The sequence below is a fragment of the Polypterus senegalus genome, chromosome 17 (assembly GCF_016835505.1).
Source record: "Polypterus senegalus isolate Bchr_013 chromosome 17, ASM1683550v1, whole genome shotgun sequence".
Taxonomy (NCBI): domain Eukaryota; kingdom Metazoa; phylum Chordata; class Cladistia; order Polypteriformes; family Polypteridae; genus Polypterus; species Polypterus senegalus.
Window position 1 is genome coordinate 30,184,056 of NC_053170.1, and position 21,595 is coordinate 30,205,650.

The 21,595-nt window shown below is 38.3% G+C and overlaps 1 protein-coding gene across 3 annotated transcripts; it reads left to right on the forward strand.

Moving 5' to 3' along the window:
• Positions 1-1,149: 1,149 nt before the first annotated feature.
• LOC120517770 (E3 ubiquitin-protein ligase TRIM63-like) lies at positions 1,150-20,498 on the forward strand. 3 transcript variants are annotated; one of them, XM_039740248.1, is made up of 9 exons: positions 1,150-1,732; positions 4,012-4,190; positions 6,363-6,528; positions 11,585-11,680; positions 15,176-15,409; positions 17,032-17,054; positions 17,150-17,274; positions 18,114-18,268; positions 19,714-20,498. In XM_039740248.1, the coding sequence occupies exons 1-8, from the start codon at positions 1,574-1,576 to the stop codon at positions 18,254-18,256; spliced, it is 1,125 nt and encodes a 374-aa protein (XP_039596182.1). In that variant the 5' UTR covers positions 1,150-1,573; the 3' UTR covers positions 18,257-18,268; positions 19,714-20,498. The 3 variants fall into 3 exon arrangements, with proteins under 3 accessions (XP_039596182.1, XP_039596181.1, XP_039596183.1); XM_039740247.1 differs by having other exon boundaries at positions 1,161-1,732; positions 6,360-6,528; XM_039740249.1 differs by having other exon boundaries at positions 1,185-1,732; positions 6,360-6,528; positions 18,114-18,203.
• Positions 20,499-21,595: the final 1,097 nt, after the last annotated feature.

Here is a 21,595-nt window from a genome sequence, read left to right on the forward strand (position 1 = left end):
TTAGAGCTGCTGATTTGTCTGTTCCTACTGTAAAAGCATCTGTTAGTTATCACGTGCCTACACCTGAATTATGGCATTTGTCATGCTCAGTTGTTACTAATCATTCATTAATTTCTGTTTCTATTTTCTGCTGTGTCACTGCATTCTGATGTTACATTAACCCAGCTGTTCTTCTCGGCCATAAAATGAGATGTTAGAGGTGCTGAGAACATTTGGCATCAGTATTGTAAAACAAAACATCAGGCCTTCATATGATTATGCCAAATAATGGACTCTAGCATGTGCCATAGTTTATTGTAAGATAAACTGGAAGGCAATTAGTTGGCCAAGGGCAGGAAGACTTTCAATATATTTAATTCCAAAAGTTAAAAAACATGTTAGTAGAAGTTTTTGCTTTTCACTCCTCTATTGCCACTGTCTTATTTTATGTCAGATACATGTCTTTATCTGTATTTTACTGAACTTTCCTCATATGTGATGAACTGATGTTTGCTGAAAATTCCAGCTTTGGGAGCAGTCAATCCAAAACAAATGTGTATATTAGTTTATTGTTGTTTATTAAAATAGATCTGTGTGCTGATATTTATTTACATGTTACATCATTTTGTGTTTTTCTATTACTGTTTTCAATTCATTCATTCATTCATTCATTTTTGATTCAGTAAACCAGTTCAGTTTATAATTCTGTATTTTTATGAACAGTGTTTTATAAGAATAAAGATAGATAGATAGATAGATAGATAGATAGATAGATAGATAGATAGATAGATAGATAGATAGATAGATAGATAGATAGATAGATAGAATATTGAGTGAAGCATACATTGTAAATCCTCAGGTACTGAAGGATAAGTAAATTGGTGCACTAAAGTGGGCTAACATACAAACACATGTCAATTAATTTTTGGCCCTGAACGTATTTGAAGGTGTTAAGACCTCATAATCTTTGTGTGCATCATAGAGTTTGGAAGTGGAGCAGGTGGGCACTTGGCAGTATTTGTTAATGCTATTTTTACATTAACACACCCATTTTAAAATGTATTTGGAACTTACACTTTAATAAACCCTCAAAGCTGTTTATCGTGTTCCTGGAAGAACCAAGAAACCTGAGTTTGATAGCCATGCTGTCTCAAAGGGCCTGACTTTGGTTCAGTTGCCTATAACCTTTTTCTTATGGGGTGAATGACCTGTCAAAGGGAGGAAATAAAATTGAGACACAAAAGCTAGGAGGAGTGGAGAGACACAACATCTCACTTGCATGTGACTGTGCCATTTAAGTGGGAGGAGGAGCAGGAGAAGGACAGAGCTCACAAACAAGCCAGTGGAATGTTCAACAGGAGGATTGTGTGACACCACCTCTGCACAGAATGATATAAATAGAGGCAGAACACTAAACTGAAAGTCAGATTTATCATCAACATACTCATTCGGCAACACGTCAAGCCAGTCTGAGTCTACCAAGGAAAAAAAGACAACTTTCTTAAAGGCTTAAACATACTAGAAGTATCGGATATAAAACTTGATTTCTTTTCCCTTTTTTTCTTCAAGAAAAGAGCTGATCTGAGCAGCTGGCATGGATTACCAGTCAAATATTATTAGAGAGTCCAATCCAATGGAGAATCTTGAAAAACAACTCATCTGTCCAATATGCCTGGAGATGTTTACTAAGCCTGTGGTAATCTTACCTTGTCAGCACAACCTTTGCAGAAAGTGTGCAAATGATGTCTTTCAGGTAAAAGTGGGGAGGGTTTATACAATTACGAATTTCTTGTTTTTTTATTTATAAAATGATTATTTTTATTTATGTACTTTTAAAAAATAATTTGTGGTAGACACTATATCGAGAATCATGTTAAGGACAGAGAAGGATAGAAATAAAATTTGAAAAGTTAATAAATATAGTTGGGAGCATTAAAGGTACTGTAATTTTTTTATTTGGAGATGATCTTATTATTGGACCTGTGATGAGCTGACATCCTGTCCAGAGCTGATTCATGTGTTGTTGCTAATCTTGCTAGGATAAGCGCTCACTCACTGGGAATCTGAATTGGATTAAGTTGTTTTCAACATTATTATTATTAATAATAATAATATTCATGAATATAGCAGACACCATTAACCAATCTTTGAGATTATGTTTCTTTACACAAGTCAAAGGCAGATAGGCTTTTCAAAGGCTTTAACTTGGCCATATACAAATGAATGTGATAGACTGTTCAGAGTTTGCTCTTGCCTTGTCACTAATAGTTCAAAAGAAAAACAAAGTTACTTTAAACTAAGATATATTAGTCTATTAATCTAAATACTGAATCTGCTAGTCAGATTTTAGGGTCACAGAGAGTCAGAACCCCTCCCAGCACTGAGCAAGAGGCAGGAGTCAACCATAAAAAGAGCACCAGTCCAATTGGAATTAGAACATACAAATGACATATATATATATATATATATATATATACAGTGTGAAGCTGCATGTTCCAGTTCTACTGTGCATTTCTATATCAAAGCTGGAGTTACTGATTCAGTTACACTGTATTCTTATATTCTTGTATAGAGCATTAATTAAAAACAACACAGCAGCATACAATTATTGAATTAGTTTCAGTTTTCAAACATTGTAGATGCACTTAGAAAACTTATTTGAAATTGACTTACTTAAGTTGGATTACTGGATTAACTCTAATTATCAAACATTTTTGGCTAAAATGTAGTGAATTAAATTTTTGGGATTCTGATTTATTTATTTGTAAAATGTGCATAAGGAGCCCATCTATAAAGTTATTATGACCTAACTACATTCTGATTGCAGGTATTCTGGCTTGGAACACTATGTATGTCTCAGAGTCAGCTTATGCTATGAAGGGTGGCTTCCATAATTAGTCTCAGATCTATTTACCAATCATGCTTTACAGTTTTCTGAGGTTGCATTGAGAGTAGAAGGAATTATATGGAAATTTGTTTCCTATTTTTAAATGCCAACAACCGCAAAATAATTATTCAAAACTCAACATGGAAAATTAAAGTCTTGCCACTTGACAGTATGTTGTACCCAAGCGCTTTTTAGACATACAGTAGTTCACTTTATCAGTGTAAAACACACGTAATTAAAATGGTGGCCGAAACATATGACACACTTTATGGACTGTGAGGCCCATACCATAAGGATGTTCACTCACAGCCCAACACAGTTCATATGGTGGCTTTAAACTTAAAGTGTTACTGTTATGTTATGTTATGGAACTCCCAGAACATTAGTGCAGATTAAAAGTTCTCTGTGAATTTTAAAAAAATTTAAATGATTAAGAAGATTAACAGATGGCATGTTTGCCACCAAAGAAAAAAAAAATCAGAGCTAAACTAAAATGTTTTAGTCATTGTGTGCATTCAGCTGTCCATCCATTTTTATACCAACTTTGCGCAGTATATGATCTTGGAGAGTCCATCTCTTGGGTCAATATGCATATATAAAAAGAACACATTTGACCAGAGTGAAATATAACTAAAGCATAGCCAGTGTTTTGATTCTCCTTTTTGAGATATCTGAAGTATCTATGCACAAGTCGAGAGCACTTAAGGGCAGAAATTAAAAAGTTATAGAGATGAACTTGGCCAAAATTACTACTAATCCAAATTTATAATGAAATGCACTTAGCTTTGTGGATTTGTCTTAATGTCAGTCTGTGAATGCAAGCTGGCATATGTTACAAAATCCCTTATTAGCTTATAGTATATATTTTATTGCTATTTGTCTTGCCTTATGTATGCATTATTTGAAGTCATAAATGCACTTGTATCAATTTATTTATTCTGATAACACAAGGCCATAAATAAAGAAAACATCTTTGAAAATGCAAATATGATGTAAGCTTAGTTTTACTGAATTACTATTTAGGTTATAGAGATAGAATTGTATAATGAAAAAATGGTAAGGTATTATATAAAACTAGTTATGTGTTACAATGGAGATTTAATGATGAGATTTAAAATGCTTTGTTTTGTGTCTCAAATTGTCAGGCAGCCAATCCATACTGGACCTCCCGTGGCACCAACATCTCTGGAGGTCGCTTTCGCTGCCCTTCCTGCCGTCATGAAGTCATCCTGGACCGACATGGAGTTTATGGGCTGCAGAGAAACCTGCTAGTGGAGAACATTATTGACATTTACAAGCAGGAGAGTACTAGGGTAGATCAGAGGTATGTAGGCTATTTTTGAGTAAAAACAATCTATTTATGCTTTTATATTTATGACATGCAAAAACAGCTGCAAAGGGTGCCAGATCAAGCATACACAATTTAATAAGTAAACGTTACATTCCTTTTTTGTAATCTGACAGCTATTCAAATCAATGTACTGTATACTTTCAATTGCACCTAAAGTAAGAGAAACCTAATATTATTTTTAGGTCATTTTGGAGATTTAGCTTTTTTTGTCAGATTAGACCATTTTGCTCTGTGAGTCACCCTGAAGTGAACTTGGGCAGATGGATAAACAATTTCTCTGTGATGTGTATTCAGTTTTATTGTATTCAATTAATTGTTATATAAAGTGATGTGTGTCAAAGATGCTTCTCCATCTTTAACTAGCCTATGTAAGTGATTGTGGGGTCAGTGTTTGAGTGTGCCCTCACAGTGAGGCATACAGTTGAGACATTGTATACCATAGCATCTAAGAAAAGGGCTAATATTTTTTTTTGTATTATTAATTGTATTAATTTTAATTAAAAGCAAATAATATTCCACACAATCAAATCAGACAAAACCAAACCAAAATTCAACCCCCAACCAAAAGAAAGAGAGGAGAGCCAGCCATCAAAGCAAATCTTCAAAGCAGCAAGGAAGGAAGAGCATGCTTTTCCCTGATATAGAAGATTATTCCAAAATGTTATTGATTAGATCCTGCCAGGTTTTTAAAAAGTTTTGATCTGATCCTCTGAATGAGAATTTGATTTTCCCAATTTCAGATAGCATAACACATCAGTTACCTACTGACTTAAAGGTGATGGGTTGAGATTCTTCCTGTTGAGCAAGATAAGTCTACATGCTAGTAGTAAGTTAAAGGCAATTATGATTTAAACAGATAATATATCAGAAAGATAAAACTAATTTCAGGGTTAAAATTTGGCTTTCTTTATGGGAGAAGCACAAACAATAATAACAAAAACAAGAGCACATTCAGGAAGTCACTAGGTTATCATCATCTTCATTGTCATCACCTCATGCTTCACATGACTCTAAACCTAATTTAAGAGGGCTTTGAAAAAGGATGGATAAAAATAAATAAATAAATAAATAATAATAATAATAATAATAATATTTGCTCTGTGATGAACTGATATCCTACTTATCTGGTTGATTTTTGCTTTTCCCTCAAAAAATATATTAGGTAGGCTTAGACTCTCTGTGATCCTGAACTGGATAAGTGAGAATGGAAAATGTATTATTATTATTATTATTATTTAATAATTACTGACTTACCTCTTGCAGTTCGCAAATGGATTATCAAGCCAAGGAAAATAGTTGAATGGATAGATAATAATAATAATACTAATAATAGGTACCATTCTCAAATCATCTTACTCCAATTCAGAGTCATGGAAGGCCAGAGTCCTTTCTCATATGAAGACACTCTTTCACACAGGACCAAGTTGGAACTGACATTTAACCTAACATGTACAAATCTGGGGATGTGGGATGAAAACTCACACAGACATGAGGGGAACATCCAAACTCAGCACAGGCAACAAAAGGCACAGGATTCAGATCTAGGAAGATTCCAATCTCCCCGTAGTATGATAATACTATTTTAAAATAGAGGAGTGACAGTATGGCAGTTGCTTAAATCTTTCCCTACCACATTTCACCATTCAGCTGTCCCAGCTTTAAAGTCATGTCTTCTTTGAAATATTCACCACATACAGCAACAAGCCCTCTTCTAATGCCTTGTTTGTAGCTCTTAATAATTAGATCTATAGTCTGTTTTCTAGGTATTAATTGACAGTGAGGTCAGAACCTCATTATGTTCTCCTCCATGATGCACTGCATATGTGAGTCATGTAAATGCAGTAAATGCAACAAAAGTTCTTTAACTGGAAGAAACATGTTCTAATATGTGTGTTGACTAAAGGGTTTTGATTTTTATCAACTAATAAATACCTATCATTTAATGCCACACACTGTTTTTGATTGTTTTTTTTGCTTGCACTGCATTTGGTCAGATTTAGCCCACTTCTGTGTGGCTGAGGTACAAGATCATGTCAGTTGTCCCATCTCTTTGTGGACTCACTAGCTATTCCAATCTGGTGTGCAAGCTGTCATTTTGTATAGTCACTTTTTATCTAATGGAATCTTTGTGCACATATTCAGCAGGCCTCTGAAGAAGTGTGATCAGCCCATGTGTGAGGAGCATGTGGACGAGAGGATTAACATTTATTGCGTGACCTGCCAAGTGCCGACCTGCTCCATGTGCAAAGTGTTTGGAGCACATAAAGACTGTGAGGTCTCACCCCTTGAGAATGTGTACCAGAATCAAAAGGTAAGTGACATGTTTATATGCTTACCCTCCTTGATGACCTTTTATTTGTGCTTTCCTTTAATTGCCAAACATTTCACTGATCTATCAGTCCTTTAGTATTTTCACTCATGCCTTATTCAATGATCTATCTATCTATCTATCTATCTATCTATCTATCTATCTATCTATCTATCTATCTATCTATCTGTCTGTCTGTCTGTCTGTCTGTCTGTCTGTCTGTCTGTTTGTCTGTCTATCTATCTATCTATCTATCTGTCTGTCTGTCTGTCTGTTTGTCTGTCTATCTATCTATCTATCTATCTATCTATCTATCTGGTGCTTGGAGAATAGAAAATACAAGATTACTTGAGTGATTGTGTGAATATGTGCTGTTATTATTGTTGATGGAATACACTTACAGTACTTTGTGAAATATAATCACAAGGATTAAGTTCAATCAATAGAGTGTTTGGGGGTTAATTTCCACATCAATGCACCCTCTGCTCTGGGTGTAAAAGTATTTTATTCCTAAGGAATAAGAAACAAAATGATGAAGAGCAGTGCTGAAGTCTAACTATATTGTACCAATAGATTTATTTCTGAAATTGAATTTTGACAGTACGATTAAAGTTAAAATGTCTAACTAAATGATTATATGTATTTTCTAAACCCACTTATTTCAGTTCAAGATCATGGGGAGCTGGAACACATCCCAGTAGCATCCAATGCAAGGCAGACCCAAGTCCTGGAGAGAGTGCTAGACCAACCACATACACACATACGTTCACACCAATCAATTTGCAGTCACCCGTTAATCTGATCTCCATGTATTGGAATCATGGAACAAGTCCAAAGTACACAAAGGAAAGCAAGACATACACTAGAATAACATGCTAACTCCACACAGACAGTGCCTGAATGGAAATTACAATACTGTAAACACAAGCAGCAATTGTGAGCAGTGAGCCACCACAGATAGTTCCAAATGTACACAATAAACAGTTTCTACAAATGTTCATTTTTTTTTTTTTTCATATCTACCATTTTGTCCCAAAGCTAAATTGTTATTGTAAATGATGATGCTATGTCATGGAAAGGATGACTATATTGAATGAAACTGATTTTCCCTCATTCTAAATGAATGTAAAATCAGATTTTGCAGTGAACCCCTCACACTTTGTGATAATGTTCTGTACTACTGACGTCAAAGAAATCAGTTTTATTGGTCTAAAGCAATGTAGCATTGGTAAGCTGGTGACATTTGTCACACTTCTGCAAGCTCTCAGGAATGCCTGAGGCACTCAGAGAATATCTCATCTGTCTTGATAAAGGCAGCAGACACTAGGGCTTAAATTTAGCTCTTGCACACTGCAGTGCGACAGAAAGGATCCTCTTCCCAGGGATAAATAGAGGCCCATATAAAGGGTTGTAGGTAAACTGTGCCCTGAATTCACCGTACAGCTTTCATTCCAGAATTGACAAAGTAATAACAGATCCATTCAGATGGCTGATGTTCAGTTTAGTTTGATATTCAATTTGTTCATGTACATGTGGGTTCAGTATACTTGTTTATCTGGATGACATTGAATACATTTACTACTTGTGCAGATTAAAGAGTGAAAGTCCATGGTGCACACTGAATATTTGAAAACTCAGGTTGTACTATATACCTTTAAACAGGTCATATCATTTTGTGTGTGTGTGTATGTGAAGTGTCCATTGTTGGTGCCTGCCTTGCATTTTATGCTTGTTGGACAGGCACAAGCTCTTTAAGAACCGTTTACTAAATGAGTGTGGATAGATGGGAGTTCTTTCCGCATTAGTCATCTGCTTTAATACCATAGGTATTTTGAAAGTAACACTCCTGTATTTTTTTGTGATCAAATTTTTATTGATAATCAGGACTTGTGAAATAGCACAAACTGGTAGTCCCGATAAGAAGAGAAAAATGAAAAAAAAAAAACATAATAAAACTCTCAAAATGAAAAATAATAACAGCTAACTGGAACAGAAAAACAACTTCACCCCTCCCAGCCTGTGGAAAAAAATTAATCATATGGGAAATTGAGGCTGCCCCCAGCAGCCAACCACCCATAACTAGAGATGTGTGTTTATTTGAAGGCTTGTACATTTATAAATAAAGCAAAGGCTTAGTCAAGTTTGCTTAGTTTTTCCCACAATCTCCACTTCTGTGTCTGATCATGTTTCAAGGAGTCCTGCCATTTTCTAAGGAATATACTCAACAGTGGGCTTTTAGTCCCATCCACTGAAAATACATTCAAATGAACATTGTGAAAATTTTGCAATCCAATTTAGGACCATAAGGATCCAAAACCTGCCTATCAGCACTCATCACAGAGCCCACTCATACACACACCCACAGTATCCAGTTTGGAACTGCAAGTTAACGTAACCTGCATGTCTGGGAAATGTGGAAGGAAAAATCAAAAGAACCAGAGAATGGCAAGAATGTGTAAATTACACACAGACAACAAACTGGCCCAAGATTTGAAGCCGGGATGCTGAATCCACGAGGTAGTCGCCCCGTTTACTGTGCTGCCCCGACTGAAGGATAAGACATTCAACACTATGTCAGTTCAGACAAGTAAGAATGAGCAGATCTGTTTCCACACTTTTCAAAATATGTTCTTGCGCTTCCTTAAACAAAAACAATACTTGTATTTATTATTGAAAATTGTACATACAAAGTATTCATCCATCTTTTTTGTATTTGGCTTTATTACATTACTAATTTAGCTTGATAACACAGACCATCTCTTTAATATATTTCTGACATTTTCCTCTCTAAGTTCTGTAAGCCCCTTTTTGATGTGTAGTATAGCAGAGTGCCTTTTAGTATGATTCAAGGTGTATTGTCACATTTCATCTAATTATTTGATTTTAGCTAAGACTTTTTGCACCAGGCCTGTGAAAATACGATAGTGAGGTATCCCTCAGAGCACCAAACTATAGCACTCATCCTTGCTATGTCTCTGTTTTTTTTCAATTTCTTACTTACTGTTGCTGCCTGCCACTACCATCAATAGAAAATTTCACTGCATTGCTGGCTGCCAAACAATTTTTTTCTAAAGGAATTATTTAAAATGCATTCTATATTTCCATTTATTTAAGGAAAATCTTGTGATGGTGCTTTCTCAATAAGGTACTATATGATGAAACTATTGGTTGATTAGTGACACTATGCTGCAGTTTTCCCCACTCCCTGGACCCATTTTTGGTTCTGTTCAGAGTCTGCATGTTCTCTTTGTATCCTTGTGTGCTTTCTGCCATATCCTGTGAACTCTAGATTGGCTCAGTGAGGGTAAGAGTTGGCACAAAGCAAGTGTATCCTGGTGTTTCATCCAGGGCTCGACTGAGATATTGCCCCTACTGTTGTACTCCAAAACAGAAACATAGAAATGTTTTAAAGAAACTGAACTGTGGGCACCAACAGAAGTAATTCTCCTCCCTCCTCCATCATTTTCCTGATGCCAGCTATTTTATCTGTTTTTTTATTATTTATTTTCTGGAACAGCATCCATTAGAGCTTTGGCCCTGGCTTCATTTCAAAGACTGGGAACATCTGTGTGCGATTTCTTTAGTACTTCAGTTTCTACCCACATCCCAAAGATGTTTTGAATTGTGCTCTCTTATTTGTTGTATAAAGTGCCTTGTGATGGTGTATTCCTGAAGGGTGCTATATACAATAAATATAAACTGATTGGCCTGATGTTGGTCAGTGTTTATGGACTGGTTACCCATCTTGGGTTGGTAATACCTGTGCCGATGCTGCCCAAAGAGACATTGGCCCTGTGCTCCTCCTCTAGATAAAGTAGGTTCAGTAATGGATGGGTGAATGGATGTTTAATGTTAGGTAAACTAAAGAGTCAATCTGAACATGTGACTGAGTGTGTACAGTGGCAGACTGATATTTCATCCTCTCTTGGTTTCTGCCTTGTGCTCAATGCCCCACACTTTGATTCGGCAGCTTTTGTAAATGATAAATGAATCAAAATGGGCCTTGTGAGAAACAAGGTATAGGTGGATATTGAGATGGCCAACTGCCATCCCATCCATTGCTGGTTCCTACTATGTGCCCGGGGCTCATGGGATGAACTGATGCTCATCTTGACTCTGTATTGGAATATGTTGGTTATGAAAATGGATGGCAGAAATGTTTTTAATGGTGTGTGTAGGTATTTTTTCATTGCATTTCTGGACTCTTACCCAGAACTTTGCCAATTCACTCCCAAGCACTGTTATTATTATTATTATTATTATTCTATGCAACCAACTTCCTTAGCAGTTACTAAAATTGACCAAAAAACATATCTTGACCATTAGGTTAATGTTATAAAAATATCTACAGCTCCCAGAGCTTTAATGACTTGAAACCATGTGTGGCCTGTCAGCTGGACGGCATGAGCGGCAAAGTCCTAACTCAGCAGGGTTTAAAATGTCCTCAGAAGGACTGTCACCTCACAATCACCCACACTCCCCTCCCTTGTGCTGCTATTCTCAGAGGGGCTAATTTCTGCTACAGATGCAGAGCAACTGTACTGTAACGTCTCCCTTAAACGGCAGGCAGTAATTTGTCCCTTCAAGGTGAAATGTCTATGGCGAGAAGATAAATACATTTTATATCTTCTTTGTATTGTTTATGTCATTTTGTACTCCTTTGTGAATCGTTTCATTCAGTAGGAAGGAAATATGATGTGTTAAGCTGTGTGTCATGTTCAATATTTTATTTATTAGGATGCCTCTCCATCAAGCAGGGGGATTCAGACTTAAAAAGCGTACCTTAAGATTAAACTGTTGCTGCTTGTAACAGATGTACTTTGGCTGACATTTATTATATACTACGGAATCTTTCCAATCTTGTTTGTAAGTTTGACCTGATTTCTTCTTCGAAAGGCGACACTCTGCATTGCTCTGACCTTCAAAGCTGTTGTGGGATTCTCTTCAGAGAGTGTGGCCAGAATAGCCGGCCATAAGTTGTTTTTGAAAAACTACTAGCCTCGAGGACAGAAAATTAACTCAATCTACATCGTTTCCTCTTTCTCTCCTACTTTTGCAGACTGAACTCAGGGAGAGCATTGGCACCCTAGTAAGCAGCAATGATCGTGTCCAGGCCATCATAAGCCAACTGGAAGAGACATGCAGATTTATCACAGTGAGTACTGTCTGCAGTTTAAATACTTTGTGGTACAGGATCCGTGGCTTCTTAAGAACGTTGCTTTGACAATTATTTTTGTCAACTTCAGATTACCTCTGTATTCAGAATTAGTAACAGCTCTTCACTGCATAAGCACCTTTGTGACACTTTACAGTAGCAATCTGCTGGAGGCGGCCCAATGTGAGAAATTACACAAGAAGCAATCTCAGCCATTTTTATACAATTTCAGTGGAAAGGTTGAAGCAAGTCCAGCTATATGATGGTTAAAGCAATATTTCTCCACTAGACGGTGCCTTAATACACAACTTACACTAGGCCTGAATTAACACCAGTTCTGTTTTGACAATCTGTACATACAGTAGTTAGTATTGTTTCTCATTCGGTCGCAAGGTACTGACATGATTTCATAGTGCCTGGATATATAGAGTACATGTTGTTAATTTTTCGTCCAATGCTGCAGGAATAAGTCCTGTCTCCAGAAGCCAACAAAATTGGATTAAGCAGTTTTAGAAGATGGGTGCCATAACAATCTTTCCATTCATGATATATAGTTTGTAGTAATTGAGGACTTGTGGTTTTGTTTTATCATGGCAAACTCATTGTTTTCACCAATTTTATATGACATGAACGGTGAAGATGCCACATTGTGCCAGTTATAATGTATTTATGTGATTTGTTTGTATTATATTTTGTTTTATTTTACATATTCTCAAAAGTGCATAGTCCAATATAGATTTTCAGAGGATGGTGGTGGAAGTTCCGGGTAGAGGGAGAGTCAGAGCTGATCATGACAACATTGATCATTAAGGCAGGAATTGAAATTGGACGGCGTGCCACTACATCGCAGTGCACAGATCAAGTCAGAGTCAACATTCTGTCAGTCCTGCATCACATGATAAAAACCAGCAAGCAAACAAGAAGAGAATGTGCGCATTCTACACACGCCATGTGGCCGAGTCATAATTTCATCCCAATTCTGCTGTTGTGGGGCAAGTGCATTAACCAAGTAGTTAGTCTGTTTAATTTTGTTCGTACAGTAATTTTACAAAACGTTTTATACAATGTGAACGTTACCTGGGCACAGATAGGCAGACATGTTGTTTTTCCACCACCACAGGTTTATTTACAATAAATACAAGTTATTAAAGTGCACACAAACCCCACAAAGTCCTGGCCACAAAATGCCTTCTTCTTCTGCTTCGTCCTGCTTCCACGCGAGTCAAGCCTCGAATGAAGGGAGGTGGCCCCTTTTATCCACACCCGGAGGTGCTCCAGGTGCTTCCTGGCAATCTCCCGCCGACACGCCCCAGTGTGGCGGAAGTGCCGGCTGTACTCCCGGGAGCACTCCGGGTGTCCCTGCTTCTCTTCCCCCCAGCACTTTCTGGTGTGGCGGAAGTGCTGAGGTCCAGGGCTCTCAAGGGCTTCGGGGCGCCCCCTGGCAGTGACCATGGGCCCCTACAGGGTTGGGCTTCCAAGCCTTTAACCCGTGGCCCCCAAAGCAACCAGGGTGGTGGCCTCCACGTGATCCCAGGTGGGCACATGCCCTCTTCCGGTCCTTCATGGCATCCCAGCCGGGTCGTCGCCCTGGGCATCCCTGACAACAAATACAGGTCCATGGTCAGCATGGGGTAAAAAGTAGAAATAAAGTTTGGATGGAGTGCTGGTCCATGACCGAGCACAGTCATATGCACAACCACACTCGCTATCAAAGGGTTCGTTTAGAGTTTCTGATTTAGCTAAGACTCAAGTCTTAAGGAAAGAATCTGACCTCAGTCGACATTATTGTCTCTGTCTCCCCAACTTGTGCAGACTGAATAAACAGAAAGTCCACAAAGAGTCGGGGAGAACATGTAAATTCCATACTGTGTTTTTACCAACACTAAAGACTAAAGATTTGGGCTCGAACCCCAAAAGTGCCAGAAATGACTCTACTCCATTGGGCCCTTGAGCAAGGCCCTTAACCTGCATTTGCTTTGTCCTGGGTGTGACGTTAACCTGCATCCAGCCCTACAAGCAGGTACTCCAACTTCTGCCACTGTAACAAAAATCTCACAGTGTGGTGTGGTGCTGAAGTGCCACCCGCTGCACATGGGCCCCAGTCCAGATTGTTTGTTGTGTGGTGGGTGCAGCAAAGCGCTGTCAGCTCATGCTCCCAACCTCTCTGAAGGCAGAAGCACAGACTACCATCCACATTTTAATTTCACTGTATTATATTGGTAAATGTGTATAGGATTGTAAGCTTAAATGTGTTCTGTATTAGAAGAAATTAAAACTGAGCCCAGTGAAAGAGAAGTGTATTGCAGGTGCATGGGGAATTTGAGAGTGCTCAATGATGGCATGAAGATTGGTGTAGTGCACTGATTAACTGAATAAGCCAAGAAAATCCCGAACAGGTGGCAGTATCAATGAAAACAATTTGTTAACATACTCAGCTAGGTTACTAAAAGAAAACTGTCCAGTTAAAAGCGAGACAGCTGGAAGTCCTGAAGACAGGCAAGCTGAGCCATCTACACTGGAGGGCATTAATGCAGCAGTCAGCAGATATACTGTATAACAGACAGTTGAACCAGATAAAATACACAAGTGGCAGCACATGCCACGTGGGTGCAGAGGACATGCCGGGCACTAGTTATGTTTTCCCTTCCTTCCTTCTCCAGAAATGTGCTTTCCATCTATAAGCAAAATTATACAGGAAAATACCTTCATGATGGGTATATGATAAACCACCAGCAGCTAATAAAAGCCTGTCATGGCAGGTGGGTGGGTGAGAGACAAAATAAAACTGTCAGTGTATTCTGTAGACTATGGTGGGTGGTATACCTATTGGCATGATAACACAAAGGCTGGAACAGAAATGCTAGTCCACCTGTAGTCTGCATGTGTAGGTGGACGGTGGTTGTGCTGCCTCACTACATGGCATCCTCAAAGTGGCTGTTCCTAAGTGCCAATCCATTATATGCTATTGTGACAGGGACTTTTACAATGTGAATGGCATCACTCCCTGGTGTTGCACCACCTGGAATCAGCAGCACATTAAATCTCTTAAAGGGAACCATCACATATCTATGGCTTTATGTAAGGCTGTTATATTTTTAAATACTGAAGAACGTAAGAAATATTTACAGATTCTTACAAATTGCCCTGGCATTGCATCACATCATCTGAGCTGTTTAATGAAGTTGAGCTATCTATAGCCATGAATGGCATGGTTGTAAATAAATTATTTTTATGTGTTTTTACTATTTGTGAAGTTTTTCTTTTTTCTTTTTTTAATATAGAGAGAGGTGAGGATTAGGGTTAGGGTTAGGGTTAAAGGAATTGTGTGTATGTGCCCAGGCTACCTCTTCCACTTGTAATATCATCATGGATATGTTTAATAATATAGCAGAAAAAGAAAATGACACTTCCTTACCACATGCTGCAGCTCCATTTATAAGCAGATGTCTTGTGGGACGTTTCCATGTCTAAATTGTCACTTATTGCCTATTTCAGGAAAACAGTCAGCTTCAGAAGCAAAGACTTACTGAGAAGTTTGATCTCCTCTATGCCATCCTCGAGGAGAAGAAGAATGAACTCCTGCAAAAGATTAGCGAGGAGCAGGAGGAGAAAACCAACTACGTGCGAGGCCTGATCCAGCAGTACAAAGAGCAGCTTGAAGGAAGCGCCAAGCTTGTGGAAAAAGCCATTAACTCTATGGATGAGCCAGGAGTGGCAAGCTTCCTGCTGGTGAGGAGAAAGGTTAACTGTTACTTTTAATACCTTTAGCTAATCAACCATGTAAGGTTATACAGTATCTTTAAAGTTTTCCTTTATTCATAAAAATTAATTTGTAAATTAGAAGTTAAGTTATCCTTAAATGACAGAAGCATATCCTTCTGAAGATGTGCTTGTCAGAGGAGTAATGCTCTGTGCCACAGGGCTAGTAAAGTTTTGATAGTGCTGTGGCTGCCACAGTCACCAGGTCCCCAACCCAGTTACACTTAAGTGAGATGATGTGAACTGATTTGTTCGGAGTACAGCTCATTTACAACACCTCTCGGGCTCTTTGGACCCAACAGGGCCAGCAGTTTTGTGCTGCATTTTCAAAACTTTCCTGAGTCCACCAGCTGAAAAATTGAAACAGTTCTAATGACAAAAGAGAGGGCAACAGGCTATTAGCAGATGCCATGAGTAAGGTGGTTAGATGCCTTTCTCATATCTTTTAACGTATCAAGCTAATCAGAAAGAGTGGCAGATAAAGTTTTAGCATATTGTCTTAAACAAACAGAAAAACTGAAAGCATATCCTACTGGCACTTTGCAACTTCCTTTCTGTGACTGTTTTTTCTTTAACAGTTTAAAAGTTGGTCCTATAAATGTAATCCTTTACAAAGCTACATAATAATAATAATAATACATTTTATTTATATAGCGCCTTTCCCATGCTCAAGGCACTTAAATGAAAAAGACAAAAATAGGGATTTGAACATTTCAGTGTCCAGGAACAGCTTGGCATAATCATGCACCAAAGCAGCCAGGCCACATATATTGTAATATTTATCACTATTCTTCATCTTTGAAATCTCTTTGAGTGATTTTCCTATACATTCATACATACATACATACATATATTCCTACATACATATGCTTCACATGCCCTCCTCCTAGTGTAAATTGATGAATGTCACAAAGGAGTACTAGAAGTGGCCACCTCATTGTGATCCAACAGCTGATGTCCTGTCTCTCATATGCGTTCCTTTAATGGGAGAAGTGACAACCTTCACATCTTCTATAACTCTGTGATGCCCAGTGCTGGGCTGGTAACATCACTTCAAGAGAGGCCCACCGAATCAATAAGCTAAGTTAAAAGGTGGGCTCAATTATAGAACACACTCTGGACCCCCTGGAGGTCATAGCAAAGGAGAGAATTAATACATGAATTCATTATGAAACAATGTTGTACAATATTCCTTTCTTTGGGACACTAACAATGAGGACTATCATTCAATAAATTATTCAGCAGAAGAGTGTCAAGTAACACAACCAGGGGTCCTTTATACCAACAGCAGTACTCCTGCATAACACCTCAGTGAGACGGACTGCCAAGTCAAAAATTTTTTTTTCTTCCTCAGTGTGTGTTCAGACCAAAGTATGTGTGCGTGTTTATTTATTTATTTATTTTTCTATCTACTTATGTGTTTATTTAGTTAAAGAGCTTCTGTTAAAAGCCACATTTCCCCTTGGGGACAAATAAAGTTATATCTATCTATCTATCTATTTATCTATCTATCTGTCTGTCTCCAAACCACATACTGTCACTTACTATTCCTTCCTTTTTTTCCTTCTTCCTTCTGTGTTGCTTTTCTTCAGAATGCCAAGGATCTCCTTAAGAAGTAAGTTTCTCTCCATCACTCTCTCCTTCTCTATCTCTTGCCTTCTCTTTTCGCTAATGTCACCAACTCTTTGTCTAATTCTGTTATCCTTGCAGCATAACAGATGCTTGTAAGCAGGCACAGGTACAACAGATTGAACCAGGATTTGAAAGTATGGATCACTTCGCCCTGAGCACTGAGCATGCAGAAGCCATTTTACGGAACATGGACTTTGGGGAAGGTAATGTTTTGTTTATACAGAACATGTACAAAGATGCTAGCTATTGAAAAAACCCAACATAACAAATGTAAAGAATAATAAATATATTGACTTACATTTATTGCATATAAACAAATTAATTCCTGATTGCGTGGTAAACCTTCACTGTTGTCACATCTACAGTATACATCTATACATTCTGATTTGCTGCCCTCTAGTGGCATTGAGTGAACCAGTGTGACTGACAAAATTCTCTCTGTCTTCCAGGATTTTACAAAATAATAATTTTCTGCTTTTGCTGGTGTTTCATTTGTTCCTATTAGATTGCTCACATAATCTTTACTTTGGACTTCTGAGATAATAGGTCAATTCCTTGCTTGTATTAATTTCAATTTTCCATACTGCATATCCAGGTTAAGAAAAAAAGAAAGAATTATAAGGAAGGTTAAGGCACACTTTGCTAGCCTCCCTTTGTCCCATTAATAGTACTGTATACCTTTCATTCTGTGCCAGGAGACACCTAACCCACAGTTCCTTTTAAAGTCTGTTTGCAAAAGGATTACAGAATTGCTTCCACATAAAGGAATAAAAAGGTATTCCTTTGACATCCATCTTTCAGCTTTCCTGTTGTAACCTCTATGAAAATCCTTTCATTTTCACCTTTTTGAATGTTACACCTGCTGTTCCAAATATTTAAAAAAACTAAGGTAGTGTAACACACAAATTAAAAAAAGCATATTCTGTATGTTGGTGTAACACCAAACAGAGCCTCGTTTGACGTCTTTATATTTGCACATAGCACTTGTAGCTGCACTTGAGTAGACCCTATTCTAAAGTGTTACCCAATGTTCTCTCTACAGATGAAGATGAAGAATATGAGGAAGAGGAGGAGAGACAAGAGGATGTGGAAGACAATGAAGGGGAAATGGCAGAGGATGGCCAAGCTGATGGTACAGTAAATAATCAGGCTGGTCTGTTCACTGCTCAGATCCCAGCTGAATAATAGGACCTTCAGGTTAGGAAGCACTGAGAAGGGGCTTTAACCTGTGGCATGCATTTAAACCATTCAACATAAAGCAGCACTTTACCAATTAGATATCTGAGAAACAACCTTGAACTCATCTTCTAGTTTAGGGCAGTGTGTCCCAACACTATTTCCTGCTCCTAAAACTGTACAAAGACTCGCCAAGACATTAAGGTCTGGACCAGACAGACCCTAACCCAATCTGTCACGTCAGATCTGTCTAGTAATTTTGAAGTAATTAGGAAAGTAAACGTTTGCTGGAGACTCAAAAATCAGAAACACTGCCAAAAAAAGAAAAGATTTAGATTCAGCCAAGCACAGTGTAGACTCACAAGTGAACACTCGTAACAAGACAATCTATCCCTACAAATCAATCTAACCTGCACATGTATGTGTGGAAAGTGGAGTAGTCACGCCAAGACTCACATGAATACAAGGATTGTGCGCTTAATCCTAAGAGCTAATGATCTGACCTGCATTCAAACCAAGAACTGTGGAGTTATTCGGCTAAAATGCCAATCTTTGCACCATCATGCATTCAAAGAGAGACAGTTGTTTAGAAAACTTCAAATCCCATATAGCTTTAATTTTCTGAATCCATGTTTTTCCTCATACAGGACTGCAAGATAAAATTTGGTAAAATCATAGTACCAAGATTATAATGAGCAATACTGTGGCAGAGTATCCCAGTACAATGGGGCCCAAAGACTACACTGGTAGTATTGGGCATTACCAGGGTGCCAGTGCATTGCCGATGATGGCCTGATGGCCTCACCAGCGCCTCTTCCAGGAGGAACCCAAGCTTTTCCTAGATGATCCCCCATCCAGGTTCTGGCAGGGTCCAAACATATTAAACAGGTTTAGAGTAGGAGACGTTCTTAAGTCCTGGGATGCACTCGGTCACCGTCCTCTGCACTGCTTCAAGTGCTGCTATGTCTTTCTTGTAGCGTGGTGACCAGAACTGCACACAGGACTGTGATGTGGTCTTACTAATGCATTATATAGTCTGAGCATTATGTCCCTAAAGTTATACTTTATAAGAATTAGGCTTAGTTTTTAATCATGGGTACAATGGCTTCTGTGTCCCTGAAGTGATAAAAACAATGTGTGTGTGTGGGAGTGTGGCAACTGGCAATTCTAAGCTAGACCGCTGTGGGTGTGCGTGTGAACACTGGGACTGGTGCCCTTTGCTGCTCTAATAAGCCCCTGATACCATCTACTGTGTTAAACAGGTCTGACTAAGGAGCTGTAGATGTTTAGTGATCTACTAATCACTGATGTAATGTGTGATGGTTACCACTGTGATCCTAAAGCAGCCATCATGCAGTTTTAGAATGCACTTCCTTAACTAAAGCTGGTGGATTTATTGCAGGGATTTAATACTTGTTTCCTCTTTTCCTGACTTGACTCCAATTTGTTTCTGTTTATTTCAATAGAGACATCTTGAAGCCATACTCAAAGTATCCTAGGCCTACTGCCAACTCAACTACAAGAAAAGGGTGCATGATTAGGTGGATTCACCACGACTTGTGAAGCCCAGTGGCGCTTGATGAAGAAACAAAAATGGAGGTCATCAAATAAGTTGGTGTTTTACTGTCACTGATCAGTGCAGCAAAGCTGGCTGATCAGACGTGAAAGTGAAGAGAAGCAAAGTGACCACGTACGACTGATGCTGGTCATCTTCTTAACAAGAGACTGTAAAGCTACGATTTATTTGTTTTCCTCTCAGAGTGGAAAATTCACTGCAATTTCCAGACAATGGACTCTTTTTATACCAGGTGCAAAATGAACTGTTTTGTACATTTTATATATTATTTTTGTACTGGATATCTTTGGAACAACATGTTTTGTATTGAAATGAAATAAATGAATCATTTGCAGGTTGTATCTGAGCCAAAATGGACTTACGTGATAGAGCCTGTTTAGTTACTGTATTGCTACGGCTTTTGTCATTGCACTTTGGCAAGTAGATTTAGGGACACAATTTCCCTGCAGTGTTCCCACAGAGAATGCATGCTGATTTTTTATTATTATGATGATGATGATGATGATGATGATGATGATGATTCTTATTATTTTTCCAGATTGTTCAGATTTGTAAAATAATCAGGGATAAATGTAATGACTTGAATTAAAAATGTATTCAGGTTTCACTTTATTTTTTCTGTAATACTGAAATTGTATTTATTGTGTAGAGAGGTAAATAAACAATGGCATACAATTTTGCTGTCTTCTCTGTCATTTTACATGGCATGGAATGAAAGTGCCACATGTGGACTTTGTGTGTTCTCCCCTTATGTTTGGAGGATCTCTCCAGTTTTCTGCCATGGTCCGGAGACGTGTGATTTGGTCAAATGGCCACTTCAGAGTAGCCTAGAGTGAGAATGAGCTGCGGCCAAGCCCCTCTGAGCCCTCTGGCATACACTACAGCTGTTCGCAGTCCTGAGCTGAACTCATGTATGAAGGGATGGATTGATCAGTGAGCAAAGAAATGGATCGATGAATTCAAAAAGAAGTAAATTCAATAACAATTTAACCTTTCACAAAATGTTTTTAGGCAGCGGCTGCTGCAGAGTCCCTGAGTGTTGCCTGCTGTCGTTTGCATGTTCTCCTTTTGTCCGTGTGGGCCTTTTTCTTGGTCCTCCTGTTCTCCTCCCACATACTAGACACGTACACTGGTGCTTGAAAGTTAGTGAACCCACCAGAATGTTCCATATCCCTGTATAAATATGACTTAAAGCATCGTCAGATTTTCATACAAGTCCCAGAAGTAGACATGGAGAACCCTGCTAAACAAATGGGACAAAATTATTATACTTGGTCATTTATGTATTATGGAAAATCACCCACTATTACATATCTGAAGAAGGACAAACAAACTGTCATTGCCTTTACTTCATTATTGGCACGTAGACTTATCATGCTCAGCTGGAAGAATCCTAACTCTCCTCTGTTAAGTTAGCAGGTAACTAATGTTCTGTTGCATTTGAAACTGGAAAAAATCAAATTCTCACTTAGATGATCTGTTCAAAACTTTTTTTAAACCTGTCAGGATCTGATAAATAATTTTAGAATAAGCTTTTATACTGGGGAGAAGGATTCTCTCCCCCCTACTTTTTTTTCTTCTCTTAAAGTTTTACTTTGGCTGTTGGCCTTCCCCTCATTCTCATGGATGGCGGCTGAATTGAATTTAGTTTCGTCAAGTTTGACTGACTTTATTTTAGGGAATGTTACTTGCTTTTAGTGTGTGCTTGGTGTGTGGCTGTGTGTGTGCGTGCCCTGTGATGGGCTGGCGCCCTGCCCGGGGTTTGTTTCCTG